This window comes from Sceloporus occidentalis, unplaced genomic scaffold (genome assembly GCF_023333645.1).
Source record: "Sceloporus occidentalis isolate IW3139 unplaced genomic scaffold, rSceOcc1.0.p SCAF_5, whole genome shotgun sequence".
NCBI classification, from domain to species: Eukaryota; Metazoa; Chordata; class Lepidosauria; order Squamata; family Phrynosomatidae; genus Sceloporus; species Sceloporus occidentalis.
This window is the reverse complement of record NW_028316985.1, coordinates 31,925,547-31,945,450: the sequence shown is the minus strand read 5'-3', so window position 1 is coordinate 31,945,450 and position 19,904 is coordinate 31,925,547. Positions and strand designations below refer to the sequence as shown.

The 19,904-nt window shown below is 37.9% G+C and overlaps 1 protein-coding gene across 7 annotated transcripts in view; it reads left to right on the top strand.

Moving 5' to 3' along the window:
* The window catches only part of RBFOX2 (RNA binding fox-1 homolog 2), a 255,393-nt gene that overhangs the window by 89,334 nt on the left and 146,155 nt on the right, over positions 1–19,904 (top strand). The window contains exon 1 of one of the 7 annotated variants that reach the window (XM_089528091.1): positions 18,058–18,401. The exons of the other annotated variants lie outside the window; for them this stretch is intronic. Coding sequence (XP_089384217.1) covers positions 18,357–18,401 — 45 coding nt within the window. The 5' untranslated portion in view covers positions 18,058–18,356. Of the gene's footprint in view, positions 1–18,057; positions 18,402–19,904 lie in introns of those variants that run through there. 7 annotated transcript variants of the gene reach the window in all.

The following is a 19,904-nucleotide window of genomic DNA, read 5'->3' as shown; positions in this document are numbered from 1 at the left end:
TCGCGCTGCTGTGCACTGCTGTGCCGCCTCACACGAGCCCCATTCAAATGAATGGGGCTCCAGCATAGGCAGAATTCGCCTTACGTGGGGGGGGGGGAGCGGAATGGATCTCCGGCGTAAGGCAAGGGCCTACTGTATAAATAATTAAAGATAAAAACCTTCTAAGCCTTCATATTAATCTATTAAGAACATAAGCAAACTCTAATATGTAAAACCGATACTGTTCCTTCTCATTATTCTGTATACTGTAAGATTGGGCTGGGTCAGGAAAAGACATTACTATTATTTGCTAATACCAGTTATTGATTCTTAGCTGTAGTAGTTACTATAGCCCTACGGGCCTTAATTGCTGCGAAACAGAATTTTGCCACCTCTTCTGTGACATTTTTATCAGTATCTTTTAGTAAATATCTTGTGTACCAGCCCTGAGTTCTTCCGTGGAATTTCTCTAATAAAGGTGTTATTAACCTTAATCTGTCATCCTTGTAGAAAGTGCATGTGAGACGGATATGTGATATGGATTCTACAGCTCCTTCTCCACATGGACACAGTCGATCCTTATACTCAAAGCTACCTGGTATTAAAAACTTCAGGCCACCTTGGGAATACATCACTGGTGGATGTGTTGAGTTGCATTGTAAAGTGTAACTTCTTCAATGACTGAAGATTTTTATTGTGCCTTCTTATTCCAGTATTCAGATGCAATTTTTGTTAATTTATGTAACCCAAATGGCACCGTCTATATTCAGGACCGGAGACATGAGTTTACCCAGTGAAACTCCAAAGTTTGCAGAAGTACAGACACATGTTTGGTGTGGAAACCCAAAAGGAGGACCCCTCCCAACACTGAATATTGAATATGCTTCCTTGTAACAGATGTTCACTGAGAGAGGAGAAATGGAAAACTGGTTGAGAGGGGGAATGGATTGGAGTATTATGGAGAAGACTGACTTCAACAGTGAACAGGAACATTCAGCAATGCAACATTTTGTTGCAGGTTCCACTTAGATCACATTTTTGACAGTACACAAGTGGGAAAATAATCCTGAAATCGCATAAAACATATCTTGAGGAAAAGGGACAGCTATGAAGATGGTGGTGGTGGTGGTTTGAAAATATTCTGCAGTTTTTTTAGCCTGACTGCTCCTGAACTTTACTCTTGCTTGTATTTTATAAGTAGGACAATGCAGAACTATTCTGAGAAATAATTCAGTGGCTGTCAGTTTAGCCTTTTAGTATTCTCCAACTCTCTTGTAACCTTGGATTCTAAAATGTAAGGATGCTTTTAGACATCATGTTCAACTCATGCTTCCAGCAATTACTTAGTTACACATGTGTTATCTGCATACTGCGGGATAGTTTTGCTGCTGTCAAGTATGTGAGATGCTCTTTACAATCCCAGAGTGTTAGGGCCAGGCCATGTATGGCTTTTAAAAAATAATTTCTCTCACGTCAAACATTAAAAGCTTACTACATAATGCATACCCAATCCAATGCTGATCTAGAAGGAGAGGGTATTTTGGGTACCCATCACCACTTATTTCTGAAGCTTATTGAGCGACATTGTTCACTCCTCCAGCATAACCTAACTCACAGGGTTATTGTGATTATTAATGGGATACATGTACCATGTTCTGCCCTGAGATGGTGGGAAGGAAAGGACAAGTTAAAAAATAATAATTATGTATTTATATATTATGCTGGAAAGATGTTCAGATTATATTTCAGTGGAAGAATTTGATAAGGTGCCATCAAATTGTAAATGGATTACATCATTGAAATGTCACTGTTTTTTCCTTGCAGGAAACATCATGTCCTGCAGTTATACAATTGGTGCTTCATGCACAATGGACAAATGATCAAAAGCAATTATATTTCATAAATTGTATTTGCAGTGACCCATTGTAAAGATTCTGATCTACTCCTTACCACTGGACATCACAGAAGAAAAAATCCAAATACATTCCTTTTACTTTCACATCTGATGTTTTAAACAAACCATCAAAACAAAATATAGTACAGTTGTTCCATATTCTCTAGGGTTAGGGGAACAAGACCCCCATGAATATGGAAAAACCACAAATAACAAAAACACTGTTTTACCTGAGAGGATACCTCTCTAGGAATCTCTAGGTCCTCCAGTGCAACTCTGTGGTCAATGTCCCACATACACTGACCATAGTAGCTACAGCCACTGGAGTAGCTACAGATTTTAACTTTTAGTTAAAGTTGACCACAGAGTTGCAGTGGAGGACCTAGACAGTCCTAGAGAGAACATATTAATGAAATCCGTGAATAATCAAATCTGCAAATATCAAAGCCACAAATATGAAGGGATGACTGTATTGGTGTTTGGTCAGTAATTATTAGTCACAATATGAAACTTAAGTCTACCACAGGATGTTGCTATTTGCCTAGATCCCACTACATAGTACAGAGTGCAAGGGAACGGGAAATGTGCGATATCCACGTATTTCCAGATAATTTTCCAGCTCTTGTTGAAAAGGACTCCTTTAAAAAAAAAAAAACAGGTAAATATTGTTTATATATCTCCTCCTGCTTTTTTCTTTATGTGGTGCATGTTCAGTGCTTCTAAAGGAATTTGAAGTGCATTAGATGAAATGAGTTTTTTCCTCAATTATCTGTAAAAATTCAACCTTCCCATAGACCTGCTTGATTCGGTCTTAAAATAAAGATTGTGTCAAAGTACTCTGAAATGCCTATTTTGCCTCACTTTAACCTTTTCATTTACAATATATTGTATGCAAGGTAAGCTCAGTTTTTAGTTTCTTAGGACTGGGGACTGTAATGTTTTCTATCTTACTCCCATTAGTCTCTGAGCTCATCATCATTGCCACCCTGGAGATTGGAAAGCCACGTCTGCTGCCACACCTAGGTATTACCAACATGATCTAACTCATGTTGTTATATTGCTTGTCCTTTTGCAAATGGTGTCACTCTTCTTATTGTTATTTGCTGTCAGCTTGGCTTCATCCTGTGGCAGCCCTATGAATGAGATACTTCCATGAGCCCTAGTCATCAGCAGCCCTGCTCAGGTCTTGCAAACTCAGGGTTATGGCTTCCATGATTGAATCAATCCATCTGTACTGTGGTCTTCCTCTTTCTTCTTTTCATTTTTTTCAGAGTTATATTTTTTTCCAACAAGTCAGATATATCTGAAGTATGATGGCTTCATTTTAGTCATTTTGACATCTTTAGGTTTGATTTGCTCTAGGACCCATTTATTTGGCTTTTTTTTTTGACAATCTGTGGTATCTATAGTATTTTCCTTCTGTGAGCCTTCTTAACTGTCCAGCTTTCAAAACCATACATTGAAATAAGAAATACTATGGCATGGATCATTTTGACTTTGGTATTTAAGGATATATCTTTATACTTGAGTATTTTATCTAGCTCTTTCACAGCTACCTTTTCAAGTTTTATACTTCTTCTAATTTCTTGACTACAGTCTCCATTTTGAATAAGGACTGAGCCATGATGTAGAAAATCTTTAACTATTTTGATATCTTTATTCATTTTAAAATTGTATGTGAATACTCCATGATTATTATTTTTGTTTCCTCAGTACAATATATTCTACTGTAATCATGTTTTGCTGTTTCTTAATTAACCTCATAAGTAGTTATTCCAAATCTTTGTTATTTTTCATTAGTAATTTTGTGTCATCTTCATATCTTCAATTATTGATTTTCCTGCCTCTAGTTTTCTTCTTCCTCTGAGTGTATTCCTACTTTTCATATGATATGTTCTACATACAGTATAAACTAAACAGATAGGTAATAAAATGCAGCCTTTTTCCAACCCCTTGCCAACTGAAAACCATTCTGTTACTCCATATTGTTTTGTTACAGTGGCCTCTTATCCAGAATACTGGGTGATTAAATAGAATGGTGCAAAAGTAAAACTGTTCTTATTTGTTTTTGTACCATTCTTTTTTAATTACCCTGTATACTTTACTCATCAAGACAACCAAATTTTGTGTTACACTGGCCCCATACAGACAGACCAAAATAAAGCTGCTTCAAGTCACTTTAGAGGTATGCTGTTTAAATGATGCATGTTTCCCAAGGGTGCAGAATTTGCACAAAAGCTGCACTCCAGTCCTTAGAACTGGATCATGACTTTGGCATGGCTTCCAGCCTCTTCAGATATATGCATCATTTAAACAGCATACGTCCAAAGTAACCTGAAGCAGCTTTATTTTGGCCTGTCTGTATGGGGCCACTAATTTCTTTCACAGTGGGCTTTTAATTCAGAAAACTGTCTTGTAATTCAGAAAGCACAGGTTTATTTCATTCTGAAATTATTTGGTTCTTTCCATTATCAAGTGTACATTTGCAATATGATCCTTAGTGCTTCTTCATTTTCTGAACTCATCTTGGACATTTCTTGCTCCACATATGGTAAAAGTCTTTGCTGTAAAATCTCTTTAAGTATCACTTGCATGAGAGATCGGTGCAGTAATCCAGTGCTTATTGTAATACATCTTGTTTTCATAAGAATCAAATATCTGAGAGTAATGAAGAGTTAAATAAATATTCAAAACTGCTCTGAATGGAGAGGTACTAAGCTTGAGGGAACACATACTGTTAATCCCCTTTTGCTGATGTAAATGTTAGCAGCACCACTAGTAATTTATTTGCACATCAGTATTAGAGGAGTGTTAATATGAAACTTAATGGTATACCTCTCTCATCCTCATTTCAGCACATACATGTGAGGATAAACTGAGGGAGGGAGCCATGTACCTTGGCTTGACTATTCAAAGAAAAGCAGAATATAAGTTTAAGTGATAAATAAGACTAATATATATATCTCATTCAGTTTACTTTGTTCACCTCTTCCAAATTTGAATTTAGATTACTGCCATTCTGGAAAAGAGACATTTAAAAGTGGAGGTTGAACAGTTTTTGTTACTAGGGACGCTAGAGGCATTCTTTTTTATTTTTAAATCTGTTTGCTGTGTAACTGCAATCTGTGAGTGTGTTGAAAATTTTGTTATGAGACACAGACATATGTTTCTTCTTGGAATCTTAATAAGCAATTGATGCTGTCAGTATAAAATCCTCATACTGCTCTGGATGCTACACTGCCTCCTGTTTATTTTGAGAAAATCCTGTCAAATTTACCATATCAAAATTTCTGTCATGCCTGCAGGTTATGAAATGTTTGGCTAGTCCATTTTCTTCCCTCCAGTTGTTGTCTTTGAATTTATTTCCTGGGTTTTTTGTTTTGTTTTTTGTTTTGCAAGAGCATGCATGTTGCTAGCCACACTATACTGCAAATCCCATCATGTCATTGTGGGACTGCTTTGCTTTTAAGTACTGTAGTGGTAGTAGAGATGCTGTGGATTCAAATACAAAAACAAAGCTGCTCTCGATTTAATCCCATTATGTGTTGTTGATCTCAGGACCACTGGACTCTTAGTAGGATTCTGGCTTTAATCCTGTAAAGATCAATCTTGCCCATTGCTCTTTCTATCCTGATTTTAAATCCCTCTTTAATCTTGTTAATTGCATCAAGCTGTTTTCCTGTTCACCAGTCTAACTGTGTTATGCCTTTGCCCTGTTGTCTCTGACCTGCTTTTCTCTTAGTTTGCAAATAAAGAATTTCAGTTTTACAGTGGTTGACTTTGGTTTGTACACCAATGACCCATGTTCCCCAGTTTTTATTTCAAGTATTTAGGTCATCATAATTAATTACTTTACTAGAAGGTTACTTCAGCCCAGTCATCATCTTGAAAAGGTGAGTTGATTTGCCACTTACATTGTTCCTCTCACTGGTAAATTCAATGACACTGTAATATTGGTGCTGCCTCAAAAAGCAGTGCCTTAAAAAAAGGTACTTCTGGTATAAGACAAACTCAAGAGGAGATAATCACTTTACTGTTTAGTGAAGAGTTTCCTACAAAGGTATTGCTGGAGCACAGGGATCCTGGAATTATACAGCTTGGGCAGAATTTCATTTCCTTTAATCACTATCTTTATCTTGACATGCATTTAGCAACTTAAAGTAACCTTGGGAATAAAAGCAGGCATGCATTGAAACTTGGGGTTCTTCATTTTCCATTTTGCACTGCTAGTCACAAATGCTTTGTGCTGCCTTTTATGTATTAATACACAGCACTAATTTTTCACTGTGACAGATGGCTCTTGGCAAAAGAAATAAAAGGAACCAGGCAAGACTTAACATATTCATTTTAGTATCTCCTATAAAAATTGTGGTGGTATAATTTAAAAGTAACCGAAGTGTTTTTGTGAGGGGAGGTGGATCATCACTCACTTACTTAGGTTTTTTTTTTTTTTTTTTTTTTTTTTTTTTTTTTTTTTGTAATTTTGGTAAGAAATGATAAACATTTTCTAAAACCAGCCTGTACTGGGACTCCTACAGTTCTGCCAGATTAAATTCCTTCATACGTCTAAGGACCTGCTTTATTTGGTTTAAAATAGAATAAGGCTGTCTTCTGTATTGCTGTGACTTGTAATCCCCTTCTGAGCAATACTGCCTGCAATGTCAGCAAACAGAGCAGTATTGTGTGTATTTGATTTAAAGGGGAAAACCTTTTGGGAGGACTGGAGTGGACACACACACATCTTGTTGCATCAGTATTTTCTTTGTGTCTGACCTTTAGGAATCAGGGTTTAGTTCTTTGATTGGGGAAAGATTGTTATCTGCATCAGCCTTGTGTGATCCTAGCAATTTTTGGGTTTGGGGAATTGCATTTTGGGCAACATGGTGACTGTGTTCCTATGCTTTTTGTATTGCCAGGAGCAAGAGTGGGGGGAAACTTTGATTTCTAATCCGCTTTAGAAGAAGCTCCATATCAGGGCTGCACAGAAACATCCAGTCAAGCAGCTCCTTTATCATAAAGGGGATTTTAATTAAAACTGTTCTTGCATCATGAACGGAATGAACGTCAGTGCCAGCCCGCCCCGTGTTGGGCATTTATCTCCTTCAAACCACATTACCAATAATTGCTACATTAAATCAAAGTCGGAGAGATTAGAGGTCTGAATTGGGCAGGCAGCTGGTACCAGACTAGGGAGCTCCATACTGCTGAGTTGCTGATATGGGGTCTCCTCCTCTAGAGTGGAGATGAAGAACTACTGGTGTAGCCTTCAGGTGAACCTAATTCTCATTTGTAAGATGGGATGTTGGGTCATAATCAAGAAACTGTGGCAGGCTGTAGTTATATGTCTGAAACATCCCAAACGCCTGGTCTTTTACATTGCTACTTTCGTCTCAACTTTTCTGAGAAGCTATTTCCACCTTCTGAACTCAGTTGGATGTAATGTATGTAAGTTGGGAGCCTGTAGGAATTCACATGAGTAAGGGGGGAATGTATGGTTTCTGCATATGGTGGATGGGGAAAGAGAATTAGGTGTCCAGGAAAGCACCTGCCAAGTTGGAAAGACAGATCTGTGTTGTACTTAAGTTGTCCAGGACCCCTGGCGGTATTAACAAAGAACAAAAAAGTAATTCAGGCATTCGCTCCCTTTTGTCTCAAAGACTAATGGAAGTGGAAACCTGGGACTCAGGGGTCTACTTCTTCCACAGTATAGATGGCCCTTTAGGGGCTGTCAAATAAGAACAAGTGATGTCCAAAACACACGGCAGAAATAATCCTGTTTGAGCCCGGTTTAACTGCCTTGGCTCAGGGAATTCTGGGAATTGTAGTTTATTGTGGTACCAGAGCTCTCTGACAGAGAAGGCTAAAGTGTTTCATAAAACTACAGTCACCAGAATTCCCTAGCATTGAGCCAGGGCAATTAAAGCAGTCTCAAACTGGATTATTTCTGTGGTGTGTTTTGGACTTGAGAAAGTCTTCCAGCTTAAATTGATGCTCTTCATATAGGAACACTTAAGTTACAGTAATTTTTTTTTAAATCCCAGAAGCGTAGAAGTTGTGATGGGGGAGCATATGGCATATATATACACCAACCCTAATTTCTCCAGAACTGTCATTTACAAACATCCCCTCTGTATTTGTGCATTTCAGCCACAAAGCTAAGCAGTACTATTGCACAAAAGAGCAGGGAAAGATTCTCTGATTATCTCCATTGCAGTGCTGTACCTATTGGTATGGATCTCCTACTTCATTATTAGTAAGAATAAATGTGGATCTTGGGGTGAAATGCTACAATGGGTCCACAGTCAATAGTGGGTTTCTGTTTTCACTGAATTGGAACAGGAAGCCTTTCTTGGAGCTGCCAACTCTGAACATGAGCATTTTATTATAGATTAGGTTGAGAAAGTTTTAGGATGATTTAAGAAAGAGATTGGATAGTATAGTATAGTATAGTATAGTATAGTATAGTATAGTATAGTCCCTTAGTTTAATGGCATACATTCTTCCAGCTCTTATATCTACCTCTAAAATGCTTAGTCTAAACTTGTTTGGGGCTTGAGTAGGCAAATTCACTTTCTATGATCTTTTCTTTCTCCCCATCCACCCCCATCTTCTGGAAATCTGTACAAACCAACCATCTTAAAATGCACTTTTCCTATCCCCTTATTGAAGGTTTGCAAAGAGGAAGGGAGCTATGATACAGAGAGGCTTGCAGTGCTTCTGCAGTGTCAATATTGGAGGTTAGAGGTGTGTCTGATGCTGGCTTGGATTTCAAGCTAGACATTTCCTATTCAGAACACTGCTTAGGTTACAGCAAAGGTCAGTCTTCTTGAATTTTTCTCTCAGATACCTCCCAGCCCAAGCCCAGGGCTCAGTTGCATACAGAAGCAGTCTGCTCTGTTAACTTGTATGAATACACTGCTGTGCAGCTACAGGCACACTAAAATGTTAGATTTCTGTGCACTTTTCTATGGAAATCCTTACTTCTGCCATAGAGAAAGAAAAGGGGGAAAGGGGTCAATTTGAACCAAGCAGTTTCATCTCTAGTCTTTTTTTTATCTCTATAACAGGCAGGGCCACCTTGTTAGTCAGTTTAGGCACAGTGGCAAGGGCCTATGAAAATTTTAGGGCCTACAAAAACAGGGTTAACTTTTTTTTAACTGAACTAAGAAGGAAAACAAAATTTCAGAATCAAGATATATTTTATATTTTCATCCACAAGAAATAGAAATAGCATTTTAAAAAATTGGTTTATTAAACAACAGTTCTTGAAAACATAAACTGTCATGAATCACATTTTTTATATAAAAATCACAACGTATAATATTGGTTATTGCATTATATTTATATTATGGCATTTTTATTTGCAAATCCTCTTATAATTCGTGAGCAGGCAGTTGTTTTAATATTTCACTTTTTATAGAAAGTACTGATAAGGATGATAATTTTGACTATGATAATCTAGTCAGTTCCAGTTAATTCCAATGGGGAAGGGATCAGATGAAAGAGGAAAGTCATCAGTTGGAAGGGGATGAGTGGGGAAGGGATCACTCCGCTGCAGCTTCCACCTTTTCAGGTAAAGAGGAGTCACTACAGCAGCTGAAGTAGGAAGAATGCATGCCTGATGCCCAGGCCTTGGTACTACATCCTCACAATTATCCTGGGACCCACTTCTTTGCCTGGCTGCAAGTGGTGGCAGGTTAAAAAAAAATAATTAAATATTTATTAATGTCAATTTGTGGATGTGATTATCTTTTGATTGTTGTCTGGCTGTAGTGATCCCACATAACACAACCAGTGCTGTAATGTGCCAACTAAATCCCAAAACTATGAATTTATGTGGAATCCCCACCTTGGCTACGTCTTGACCTGCCCATCCAACCTTTTCTATGTATACATAGAAAATATCACTGTGTTTGATAGGACAGTTTTTAGACTGATGCCCATCTGTCCCTAGTGGAATGTTGAGGTGAGATGGAGAGTCAAATACAAGAATGCCTAGGATTTATGAAAACCTTAATTCATCCCTCATAGTATGGCTAGGCAAATTGTGGCCTCTCTATATATTACTGCAACCCTCAGCATTCCTTACTATTAGTTATGCTAGCTAGGAGTGGTAGGAGTTGTAATCCATCAAAATCTGGAGGCCTGCACTGTACATACAGTCTATGGTTTTAGCTGCTATCAACATTACATAGGTTCTGGAAATTCATAAATTCTTGTCAGATCTTTTGTGGATTTCTATTTTTTTATTTTAATTTATAAACTCATACTTCTTTGTACGACTCCTATATCCATGGGTATTGTTCTGAGATCCCCCCCCCCCCCATGTATACTTGATATTGCAAATAATAGGGAACCTTATTATTTCAATGATACAAATGACTTCCATCCCCAGAATACCATAGAACCAGACTTCTCTAGGCATTTCTTGATCCTGCAGCGTAAATCTGGTATGCTTGGGCTGGAAGCTGACCACAGACTCACTGAGGACCTAGAATCCATTTTCATAATGGATAAGTAAAACCATAGATACCAAATCCGTGGATATGGGTGTCACACTGTATACGAAAATCACTGGCTTATTTTTGGATGGAAAGACTTTCAAACTGATAGGAACTCGGCAACACAACTTCTCTTAGAAGCACATCCTGAGTTCAAGACAGTTGCCTCTTGCCAAGGTCGCTTTTGGAATTAGACCGTCACAAAAAATTATAGTTAAACCTAATTAGCTGTCTATCTCTCTTTTAGAAAAATTATGTATTTCCTGCCATCTGTGTTGTCTTCTTTTGCCCTTCTCATAGACCAAGGAACATAGTCCTTTGTCTGTTCTGCCAAATCCTGCTTATTAACATCTTTTCCTTCCAATCTTTAATGTTAGAAGAGGAGTTAAGCTTTCATTTAAATCTTGTTGGTTAATCCCAACTACAGTTGACCCATTCACAGTCATTTGTTGAATGATGGGCCGACACCTAGATAAAACTAATGGATTCAGTGGATTTACTTTAGTTAAGACTAAAATAGCATTTAGGCCATTGAATGTGGGAAAGACTACTGTATATACCTTGAGAGCATTTGACACAGAGTTGTCAGAGATTTGTTGATAAGCTCTTTGAACTTTTTGTAGAAATACTTAAATATGTGCTACATTTTAAACACAACTTTTTTTAAACCTTTCCTTTGCCTAGTTTAGTATTGACCTGTGTATTCAAGAACTGTGCATAGTCTGAATGCCTTTTATCTACTGGGCACTTTTTACTGTTAGAAAATTTCTATCCATGAGTTTGCTACATATTAAGATAATGTTTATAAATTAATGTGTATAAATTAGCTGCCTTTTTAATTTAGTCATTTGTTGCACATTTCATTGTTCCTTGTATTTAATTTCTGTTGTATGCCACTTTGCATGACTTTTATTCAGAGGAGAGAATTTCAGAAATAAAAATACTAACTATAGTTTTTTGTGGGTTTTTCGGGCTATGTGGCCATGTTCTAGAAGAGTTCCTTCCTGACGTTTCGCCAGGATCTGTGGCTGGCATCTTCAGAGAATGCTTGCCTGGAAAAAGTTGGGTGTATATATACTGTGTGAGCCTGGGAATGCAGGAGTGATTTGCATGGGTATTGTTCTGTGCTGATGGCAGGCCTCAGGCTGGGAGGCTAATGCAAAAGAGGATTAGTGTCTGCTAATTGGTGATCATTATCTGCTGGGAAAGCTCCTGACTCTGAGTGGTTTTCCATTTGCATTTGCTGAGTCCTCATTTTGCAAATGCAAATTGGAAACCACTCAGCCAGAGGCCTGCCATCAGCAACAGAACAATACATGTGCAAATCACGCCTGCATTCCCAGGCTCACACAATATATATACACCCAACTTTTTCCAGGCAAGCATTCTCTGAGGATGCCAGCCACAGATGCTGGCGAAATGTCAGGAAGGAACTCTTGTAGAAAAGGGCCACATAGCCCGAAAAACCCACAGAAAATTATGGAAGCCGGCCATGAAAGCCTTTGACTTCACAAAATACTAACTAATAGTAATAAATTAGCACTTTGCAAGCACAGATTCCTTTTAAGGAGAAAGAACTTCTTAAATTGAAGTATGAAGAAGCAGTGAAAATATCATTCAGCAACACTGTGTCCTAGTAGGTCTGTGTTTGGCTTTATGGTGGTATTTTGGCCTATATTGTTATGTAAACTTCATGCCTCATATTTTATACAGGTTGAGCACCCCAGTCCAAAAATCTGAAATCTTTCAAAATCCAAAACATTTTGAGTGCCAACATGATGCTACAAGTAGAAAATTCCACACCAATAAACAGTATACACAAATTTTGTTAATGCACCAAATTATTAAAAATATTGTATAAAATTATAACTAGGCTGTGTGTATGAAACATAAACTAATTTCATATTTAGATTTGGATCCCATGTCCCAAATATGTTATTGTGCAAATATTCCAAAATCCAAAAAAATAAAAATCAGAATCTGAAACAATTCTGGTCTCAAGCACCTTGGTTAAGGAATTCTCAGCCTGGAATAACAGTTGCCAAAATGACTTGTTTTCAGACTTTTATAGTACTCAGTATATCTTGGATGATTTATATGCCAAATGTCAGGTTTCTGAGTATTTGGGCTGTTTGGGATCTCTAACATGAATCTGTGATTAAAGAAAAAAATGTCCTATTTTCAGACTTTTTTTTAGTAGTTAGGGTGTCTACCTGGGTATTGGATTTTAAGCCTCTAGCATAGTATCATAATAATATTAATGTCTCTGAGTGCCTTCTTCTTCTGTCATTCTCTCTGCCTTGCTCTTACAAACACATATGTGCATGGACACAGCTTCCTGCCTAGATAATTTTCAGAGCTCTGGTCAATTTGATCAGTTAAATTTGCAAAAATTTTCTAGGAATAAAATATAAAAATGTTATTTTTTAAAAAATCAAGTAAGCATGCAGTGCTACAGCCCTCTCAGCACTAAGATAAAGTGCCTCTAATATTTACATGGAAGGGCAGATAAATGGTATGATTGCCATGATCCCCTGTTGCTTCTCCCAGCAGCTAGTATTTAGAAGTAAATTGCCTCTGTACTTGAAAGCTAATGTGAATCACTGTGAATGTGTGTTTATGGTTCAATGTCTTGTTCCCGCAAAAGGCCATATATATATATATATATATATATATAGAGAGAGAGAGAGAGAGAGAAGGTTTTCCCCCTCTTTCATTCTACTTTTCTTTATGATTGCAAGTGCTACCAGCAAATGCCATCCTCCAAGAGCCCTCTGATGTAGTTCACATTTTGTCCTTTTCTTCTTGAACTTAGCTTTCTGCTTGCTTGCTGGCCCTGTGTAGTTAATGTGAGAGACCTGCTGGATCCAGAGCTTGGAAAATTAAGTTTATTGGACTATAACTCCCAGAAGGCCACTTGTGCATCTGATCAAGAATTCTGCATTTCACAGTGGAGCACCACTGAAAGTTTTGGGAAAGTTGCAAGCAGGTCATGAAGGCAACCATCTTTTCCGTTGTGAGCCAAGGCAGCAAACAGCCTGTGGGCTCCATACACCTGAGTTGAATTAAGAAATTTCATTTAACCATCATAACTGTTCATCACTGATATACTTATCCTTGATGAATTTGTCTATTGTAATTCCCCTTTAAAACTGGTATCTATCAATGTATCTTAGTAAAATTGTATGTACTGTTTCATGAAACACTTCCTTCTGTCTGATCCAAATCTCTTCATGATCAGTTTTCACTGGAGGGCTGCAAATTGTAGTTGTAGAAGAGATGATGGAAAAACTCGAGTCTTTATTTTCTCCACACCAAGTTTACTTTCATAGACCTCTGTCATGCTCCTTTCTTGCATTTGATTTCTTTTCTCAAATAAAATCCTCCCAATTTTGTAGCCTTTGTTTCTGGGAATATACTCTAGCCCTCTCATAATTTGATTACCCTTTTCTGTATTTTTTCCAGTTCAAGATAAGGTGATTAGATTATACCTTAGAATACTGTACTGTGCATATTGTAAAGGTTAAAGGGTATCACAATAATGACATAGTATTTGCAGTCCCCTTTAAAATAATTCATATTATAAAATTCACCTTTTTCACAGCTACCTTACACTGAGGTGATATTTCAACTAGGCTGTCTACTGTGACCTCAAGATCTCTTCTCCATTTAGTCACAGGCTAAGCTGATAGAGACCTCATTGGTCTATGTGTGAAAACTAGACTTTTTTGCCTATATATATGCCTTTACTCTTGCCTACATTTTACCACATTTTTCATTCACCTAGGTTGGAAATAGCCAATTTGGAGCTCTTTTGCAGTTCAATGAGTCTTCACCAAGCTAGATAATTTGTTACCCACAAAGATCCAGAAATTTGTAGCATTTTAACCCTTAACAATTATATTTATTTAAAACACTTATATAACAACAAACAGCAACAAAAATAGACAGAAGATACATACCTATAATTGGGAAAACAATTACCCAGCTTCATTAACCAACAGAAAATGCATGGGAAAACAAGTCAATTTTGACTTGACATCAAAAAGAATATAATGTTGGTAACAATAACTGAGGGTATTCACTAACTGGGGCAGAGGAGAGTCTCTTGGTGTATCCACATTGCAGAAATAAAGCAGTTTGACATTACTTTAATTGGTATGACTCTATCCTACAAAATCTTGGTGTTTGTAATTTGGTGGGGCACCAGCGCTCTCTGACAGACCAGGCTGAATACTTCACCAAACTACAAATCTCAGGATTTCATAGGCTGGAGCCATGGAAAGTTGCTTCTAATTAATAGTGACTGTAAGGCAACCCTATCACATGGTTTTCTGAGTCGGAAAGTGTGTCTCTTGGCCAAGGTCACCCAGTGGGTCTCCATGAGTGGGCTGTGATTTGAACCCTGGTCTCCAAAATCCAAAGGCATAACCATGTTAGTCTGGAAAATCAGAATGTAAAGTGATCTTGTAGCACCTTTGAGACTAACTGAAAGAAGGAAGCTGGTAGTGTGAGCATACATCTGAGAATGTAGACTCAAGTCTATGAAAGCTCATGTTTTCTTTCAGTTACTGTAGTTTCAAAGCTGCTACAAGATCCCTGGTCTCCAGAGTAGTAGTCTAACACTGAAACCACTATTCCATGCTGGCTCTTGTTCTTCATGTAGCCCATTATAAAATCAAGACACTAAATCAGTAACTGTACAGTTGGCTCTTCTTATACACTGATTTTTTATACACAGATTCAAGCATACATGGTTTGAAAATGTTAAAAAAAGTATAAATTTCAAATATCAAACCTTGATTTTCCATTTTTTATAAGAGACACCATTTTGCTATGTCATTATATTTAATGGGACTTGAGCATACACAGATTTTGTTATACACGGGGGATCTTGGAACCAAACCCCAGCATATAACAAGGGTCCACTGTACATTCTCATGATAATTCAGATGAAAAGGAGAAATAAAGCTAAGAGGATATGGTTTTATAGAAGCGTTTCTAAGACATCAATGCACAATTTCCATTCAAGGCAGCTAATACCAACCCCTCTTGTAAAAGGCATGAAACATCTTTTGAATCCACCCCATCTGTATGGATGAGAGTGTTATGTTCAGTGTAAATATGAGAGACTTTGTCTTGAAAGTGCCTAGTAAACATGTGACAGTAGGCCCAAGCTTCTGTGAACTAAAATATACTGTATTTCATCAGGTGCTTCAAGTGTTATTCTGAATCAACAGATACACACATACTCATAGAATCATAGCATTCTATAATTATATGTGTATGTGTGTGTTTATCATGAGACAGAACCAGTAATGAGGAAAATTAAAATTAAAATGGATCCAGTAATTCTGTTAAAGCTTAAAGGTATGTAAAAAGATGATGTGGCCATTCATAAAGCAGTGTTGAGGCTATCATTAAGCTGTTTAACACTTGTATTGGGATAAAATGCTGTAATTCTAATTCACACCAAAGATAATAGAATTGGAATATCTGGATTCCGCTATTTGACACAAGAGTTTCACTTTGAAGTTTCTTTATAATAAGGTATAAAAGAATCCAGTGGTACCTTTGGACTTAACTGGTTTATTCTAGCATAAGCTTTTGTGGAATGTAGTCTGCTTCATCGGATCATGCAGTGTGTAGTGTCTGTGGAAGACAAATACACAAACAGGAGGTAGCGGTTGTGAAATATAAGTTTCATTTGAAGTTCTCTTGTTCATGAATGGACACATTAAGCTCAAGTAATAGACTGTCCTGGAGTATTACCTTGCTCTCTGTTCCTAAATAATTCTCTTTCTGATACTAGATTTCTGTCTGTCTATACCTCTATCATAGGGATTGACATCTTCATTGTATGTAAAATGCAGAATGACATTGGCGATGGATGATTTGATGTTATGATTGATATTATTGGGTCCCATAGCAATATTAATTGAGCATATATCTGGGTAGAATTGATATCTGGGCCTGCTATGGGGTCCTACCCTTTTGGGTCTCTATTATTTGGTCTGTTGTTGCTTGCTGTTGCTCCATGTTGAAGGACTCTATATAAGATGCTGTTTGTTGTTTTTGTGCAGTCACGTCAGCTGTGGATCTATGGTGATCCTATGAATGAGAAACCTGTTACCCCCAGCTTTGCTAAGGTCTTACAAACCTAGGGGGCATGGCTTCCTTTATTGAATCAGTCCATCTGTATCTATCTTCCCTGTAAATCAGGCCAAGATTTGTTACTTAGGCCCTGTGGGAAAGGAGATATCATTGCTCAGGAAGAGGTGTAGATAATTGATGAGATGGTAGAGTGGTTTTAGATTGTGTTCAACTAGAAAAGTAAGACCAGTTGTACTTGTAGCCAATAGGCAGAAGTATGGTTGTGGACCCTGGCACACTGGAAAAAATTGTCCCCTGCATCAGCTAGCTTTAGATGATTGTATTAAATTCAGCCTGTTCTTGGGAATGTCCCCAAAGAAGCATTGGGCTATTTCTGGATCCATGATCATTCTGGGACAAGTGGCCTTTGTTGCACAAACTGCCATTTACCAGCTAATGCTTTTACCCTTCCTCAATGTAGACAATTTAATGGATTTTACTAGCTGTAGGAAAGCATAGGAAGTGACAATGGACATTGCTCACACTTTTGTCTGGCTTCCCCATTTGATTTCAAAGATTTCAATAAGTTTGTACATTTGAGGAATTTGGGCACCTTAGGCTACTTAAGCCTTGCAGTGCACAAAATATGAAAAACCATGGGATTTTAATGTTACTCAGGACAGTCTAAACTTCCTTTAGAGAGCAAAATATATTTTAGTACATGTTGCTCCTGCTGAAAGTATACTATCCATACCTCACTGCTCCCTTTAGGCTGCTTTCAGCATTCTAAGAATTAACGGTCTGATCTCAAATTTCAAATAGCACACATGACATCGATGACTCCAAAAGCAACTTCTGAACCTGCTGGTCTTTGTCAGATTAATTTAGCATCTGTCCATGTCTGTTAAAGCTCCAACATCCTTTTGTAGGAATGTGTGCTTTTGGAATGGTACAAGGAAGTTTTCTAAAATGGGAAGAGCAGCTGGCTTTTCCAAACCTAGCCCCCTTCCTCACCCTCTCCCATCTCCTTTGCTGACGGCCAGAATTAATCCTGCTAAGTTTGACTGGAACAGCTGAGAACATGCATCCTGCATAACTCAAGGCCTCTCAGTGGATTCAGATTGCTTTCTTTCCTTCTCTCTCCCTTTCCCACTTCAGTTCTGATTCAAGCAGCTGTCTCTGTCTGGGTTAAATGCAGAGAGAGAGAGAGAGAGAGAGAGAGAGAGAGAGAGAGAGAGGTGTTAAATGATACCATCATATATTTGGTTATGTAAAAAAAAATCCTTCATTGCAGATATCAGTGTGGCTTCTTTCTTTTCCCTCCCTCTGCATCGTCTAAAGGATTTGCTATGCTAATCCCAGCACCTGTCTCTCCCTGGGACAGTTAAAAAAAAAGAGGTTGGGGGTGGAGGGTGAAACACTTCCATATGTTTTTCTGTCCTAGATTGAGTGTGTTCCCTCTGACGCACCTTGTACCCAAAACGTATATCCTTTTGGCTCTTATGTGCTTGCTCACTTGTTTCCTCCCTCTTTGCCCATTACTGCATTCCCTTCTTACTGGCTGTCATTCTGCTTGCTTCTGGGAATTGCAGGACAGTTGCTCGTTCTCAGTTTAGGAAACCTGGTTTAGGAGCTTCTGTCGTTCCATGTGCATTTAGATTTAGCAGCCCTGGATCTACTGGGAAAAGCAGAAGGTCTGAAGCCAGTCAGACAGTTTATGTATATTTTCAGCTGAGCTAGTTTCAACCTGTGTATAGACCCAGAGGCCTGAGCCAAGTATTGCAGAGCACTGCCAGGGTCCTGTGTATAAGACTGCAAGAGTAGGAGACGCAGACTCAGAGTTCCTGTTTCTTTGTCTACCTGCTGTGCAGCTGGAGAACCCTTTGGCTATGTATGGTGTATACTGTATGGATTACCAATACCCAGTTGTGCAGGTAAGTAGAAAACATCACAGCTCATTACCTCTTCATGTTGTGTGTGATTCCCATTGAACATTAGTTCCCCTTGCTGCTTTGAGAGGAGAATGTAATTTTTTTTCCAAGCCCAGCTATTTTGGTGCAGTATAAATCCATACACACATGATCATATGTACTTTTGTTTATCTTTTTGTTGAAGCTGAACTTAAAGCTGGAGGGGTCAGGTCTTCTGGGCTTTTTTTTAATTTGAAATGATGGTTTCTGATACAGAATGTATTTGCATTTTAAAGAGTAAAATGTAGCTTTGTTAAGACCAAAATTCACCATCTGATATTCTGTGAAAAAATTCTTATTGGTTGATAAGTACTCCATCACTAAGGAGCATGTGATGATTGCCCCCCTGCAATAATTCCAGCAACAAGAAGAGTAGTATTCCCAACTAGAACTCACTCAACATGATGCATCACATGTACTGTGATCCATTTTATCTTCCTGCTGCTTATGTCAAGAGTAAATGTCCTAATTAAATAAACTGAATGGTTCAATTAAGTCCTTCAGACTTGTTTTAAAAGTATGATCAAAATAATGGGAAGTGTTTTATTATATGTATTTACTTAATCATTCTTTTTCCTCTTTTTGGAGGGCAGTCCCAGTACTGGGGCCTGGTATTCTAAGTATCACAAGGATTAGTCATCATTTTTAGAAATTTGGAGTTATGTTTGATTGTAACTGTTTTTTGTTTTGGCCTCACCCCAGTTGCAAGTCCCAGTTAGAATACACATTTAAATCAACTGCTGAATGGTAAGTCAACACCTATTTATGTCCCTTAGCTGAAATAGATTTACTTTAGTGGGGACTAACAGTTGAATAAAGGCTATTGTATTTAATAGGAAGAGAGACAGCATGGTGTACTGTAGTGATTTGAGCATTGGACTATGACTGTGGAGACCAGAGTTTGAATCTCTGCTTGGCCATGGAAACCAACAGGGTGGCTTTGGGCAAGTCATGAGCTTTTAGGACTGTGTGTGTGCTGGTATAGAACAGTAACAAGAACAACAAATTTAATTCCTTTGAGATATTTGCAACTGTTACTTCAGTAGTCAGCATGAAAAGGGCTACTACATAAGCTACCTTCAGTTTCCAGAAGTGTGATGGCATTTATTTTTTCATTGTTATTTCTTTTCAATGTCATGTTTGTCAGATCTGCTGTATTATAGTAGCTCCCTTTATAGGTGCACTTCTATACCCAATTACTTGGAAGTAAATGTGGGTAAGCATAGGGGCGTGCTGCAATTATTTTATTCACCAGAATTATCCCTGGTCCATTGTAATGTATCATTTCCTGTAATAGTGCATTTGTCCCAATACCAGATGTAATCATTCTGAAGAACTAGGTCAGAAAGAATATATTTGTAGTAATTGAAAGATTCTAAAGCTATCAGTTGGTACTGTACTTCCCTGTGAACTGGTAGTGAGTTATTTCTGCAACCTCATTTTGTCTGGGAAGATAGTAGATAAGGC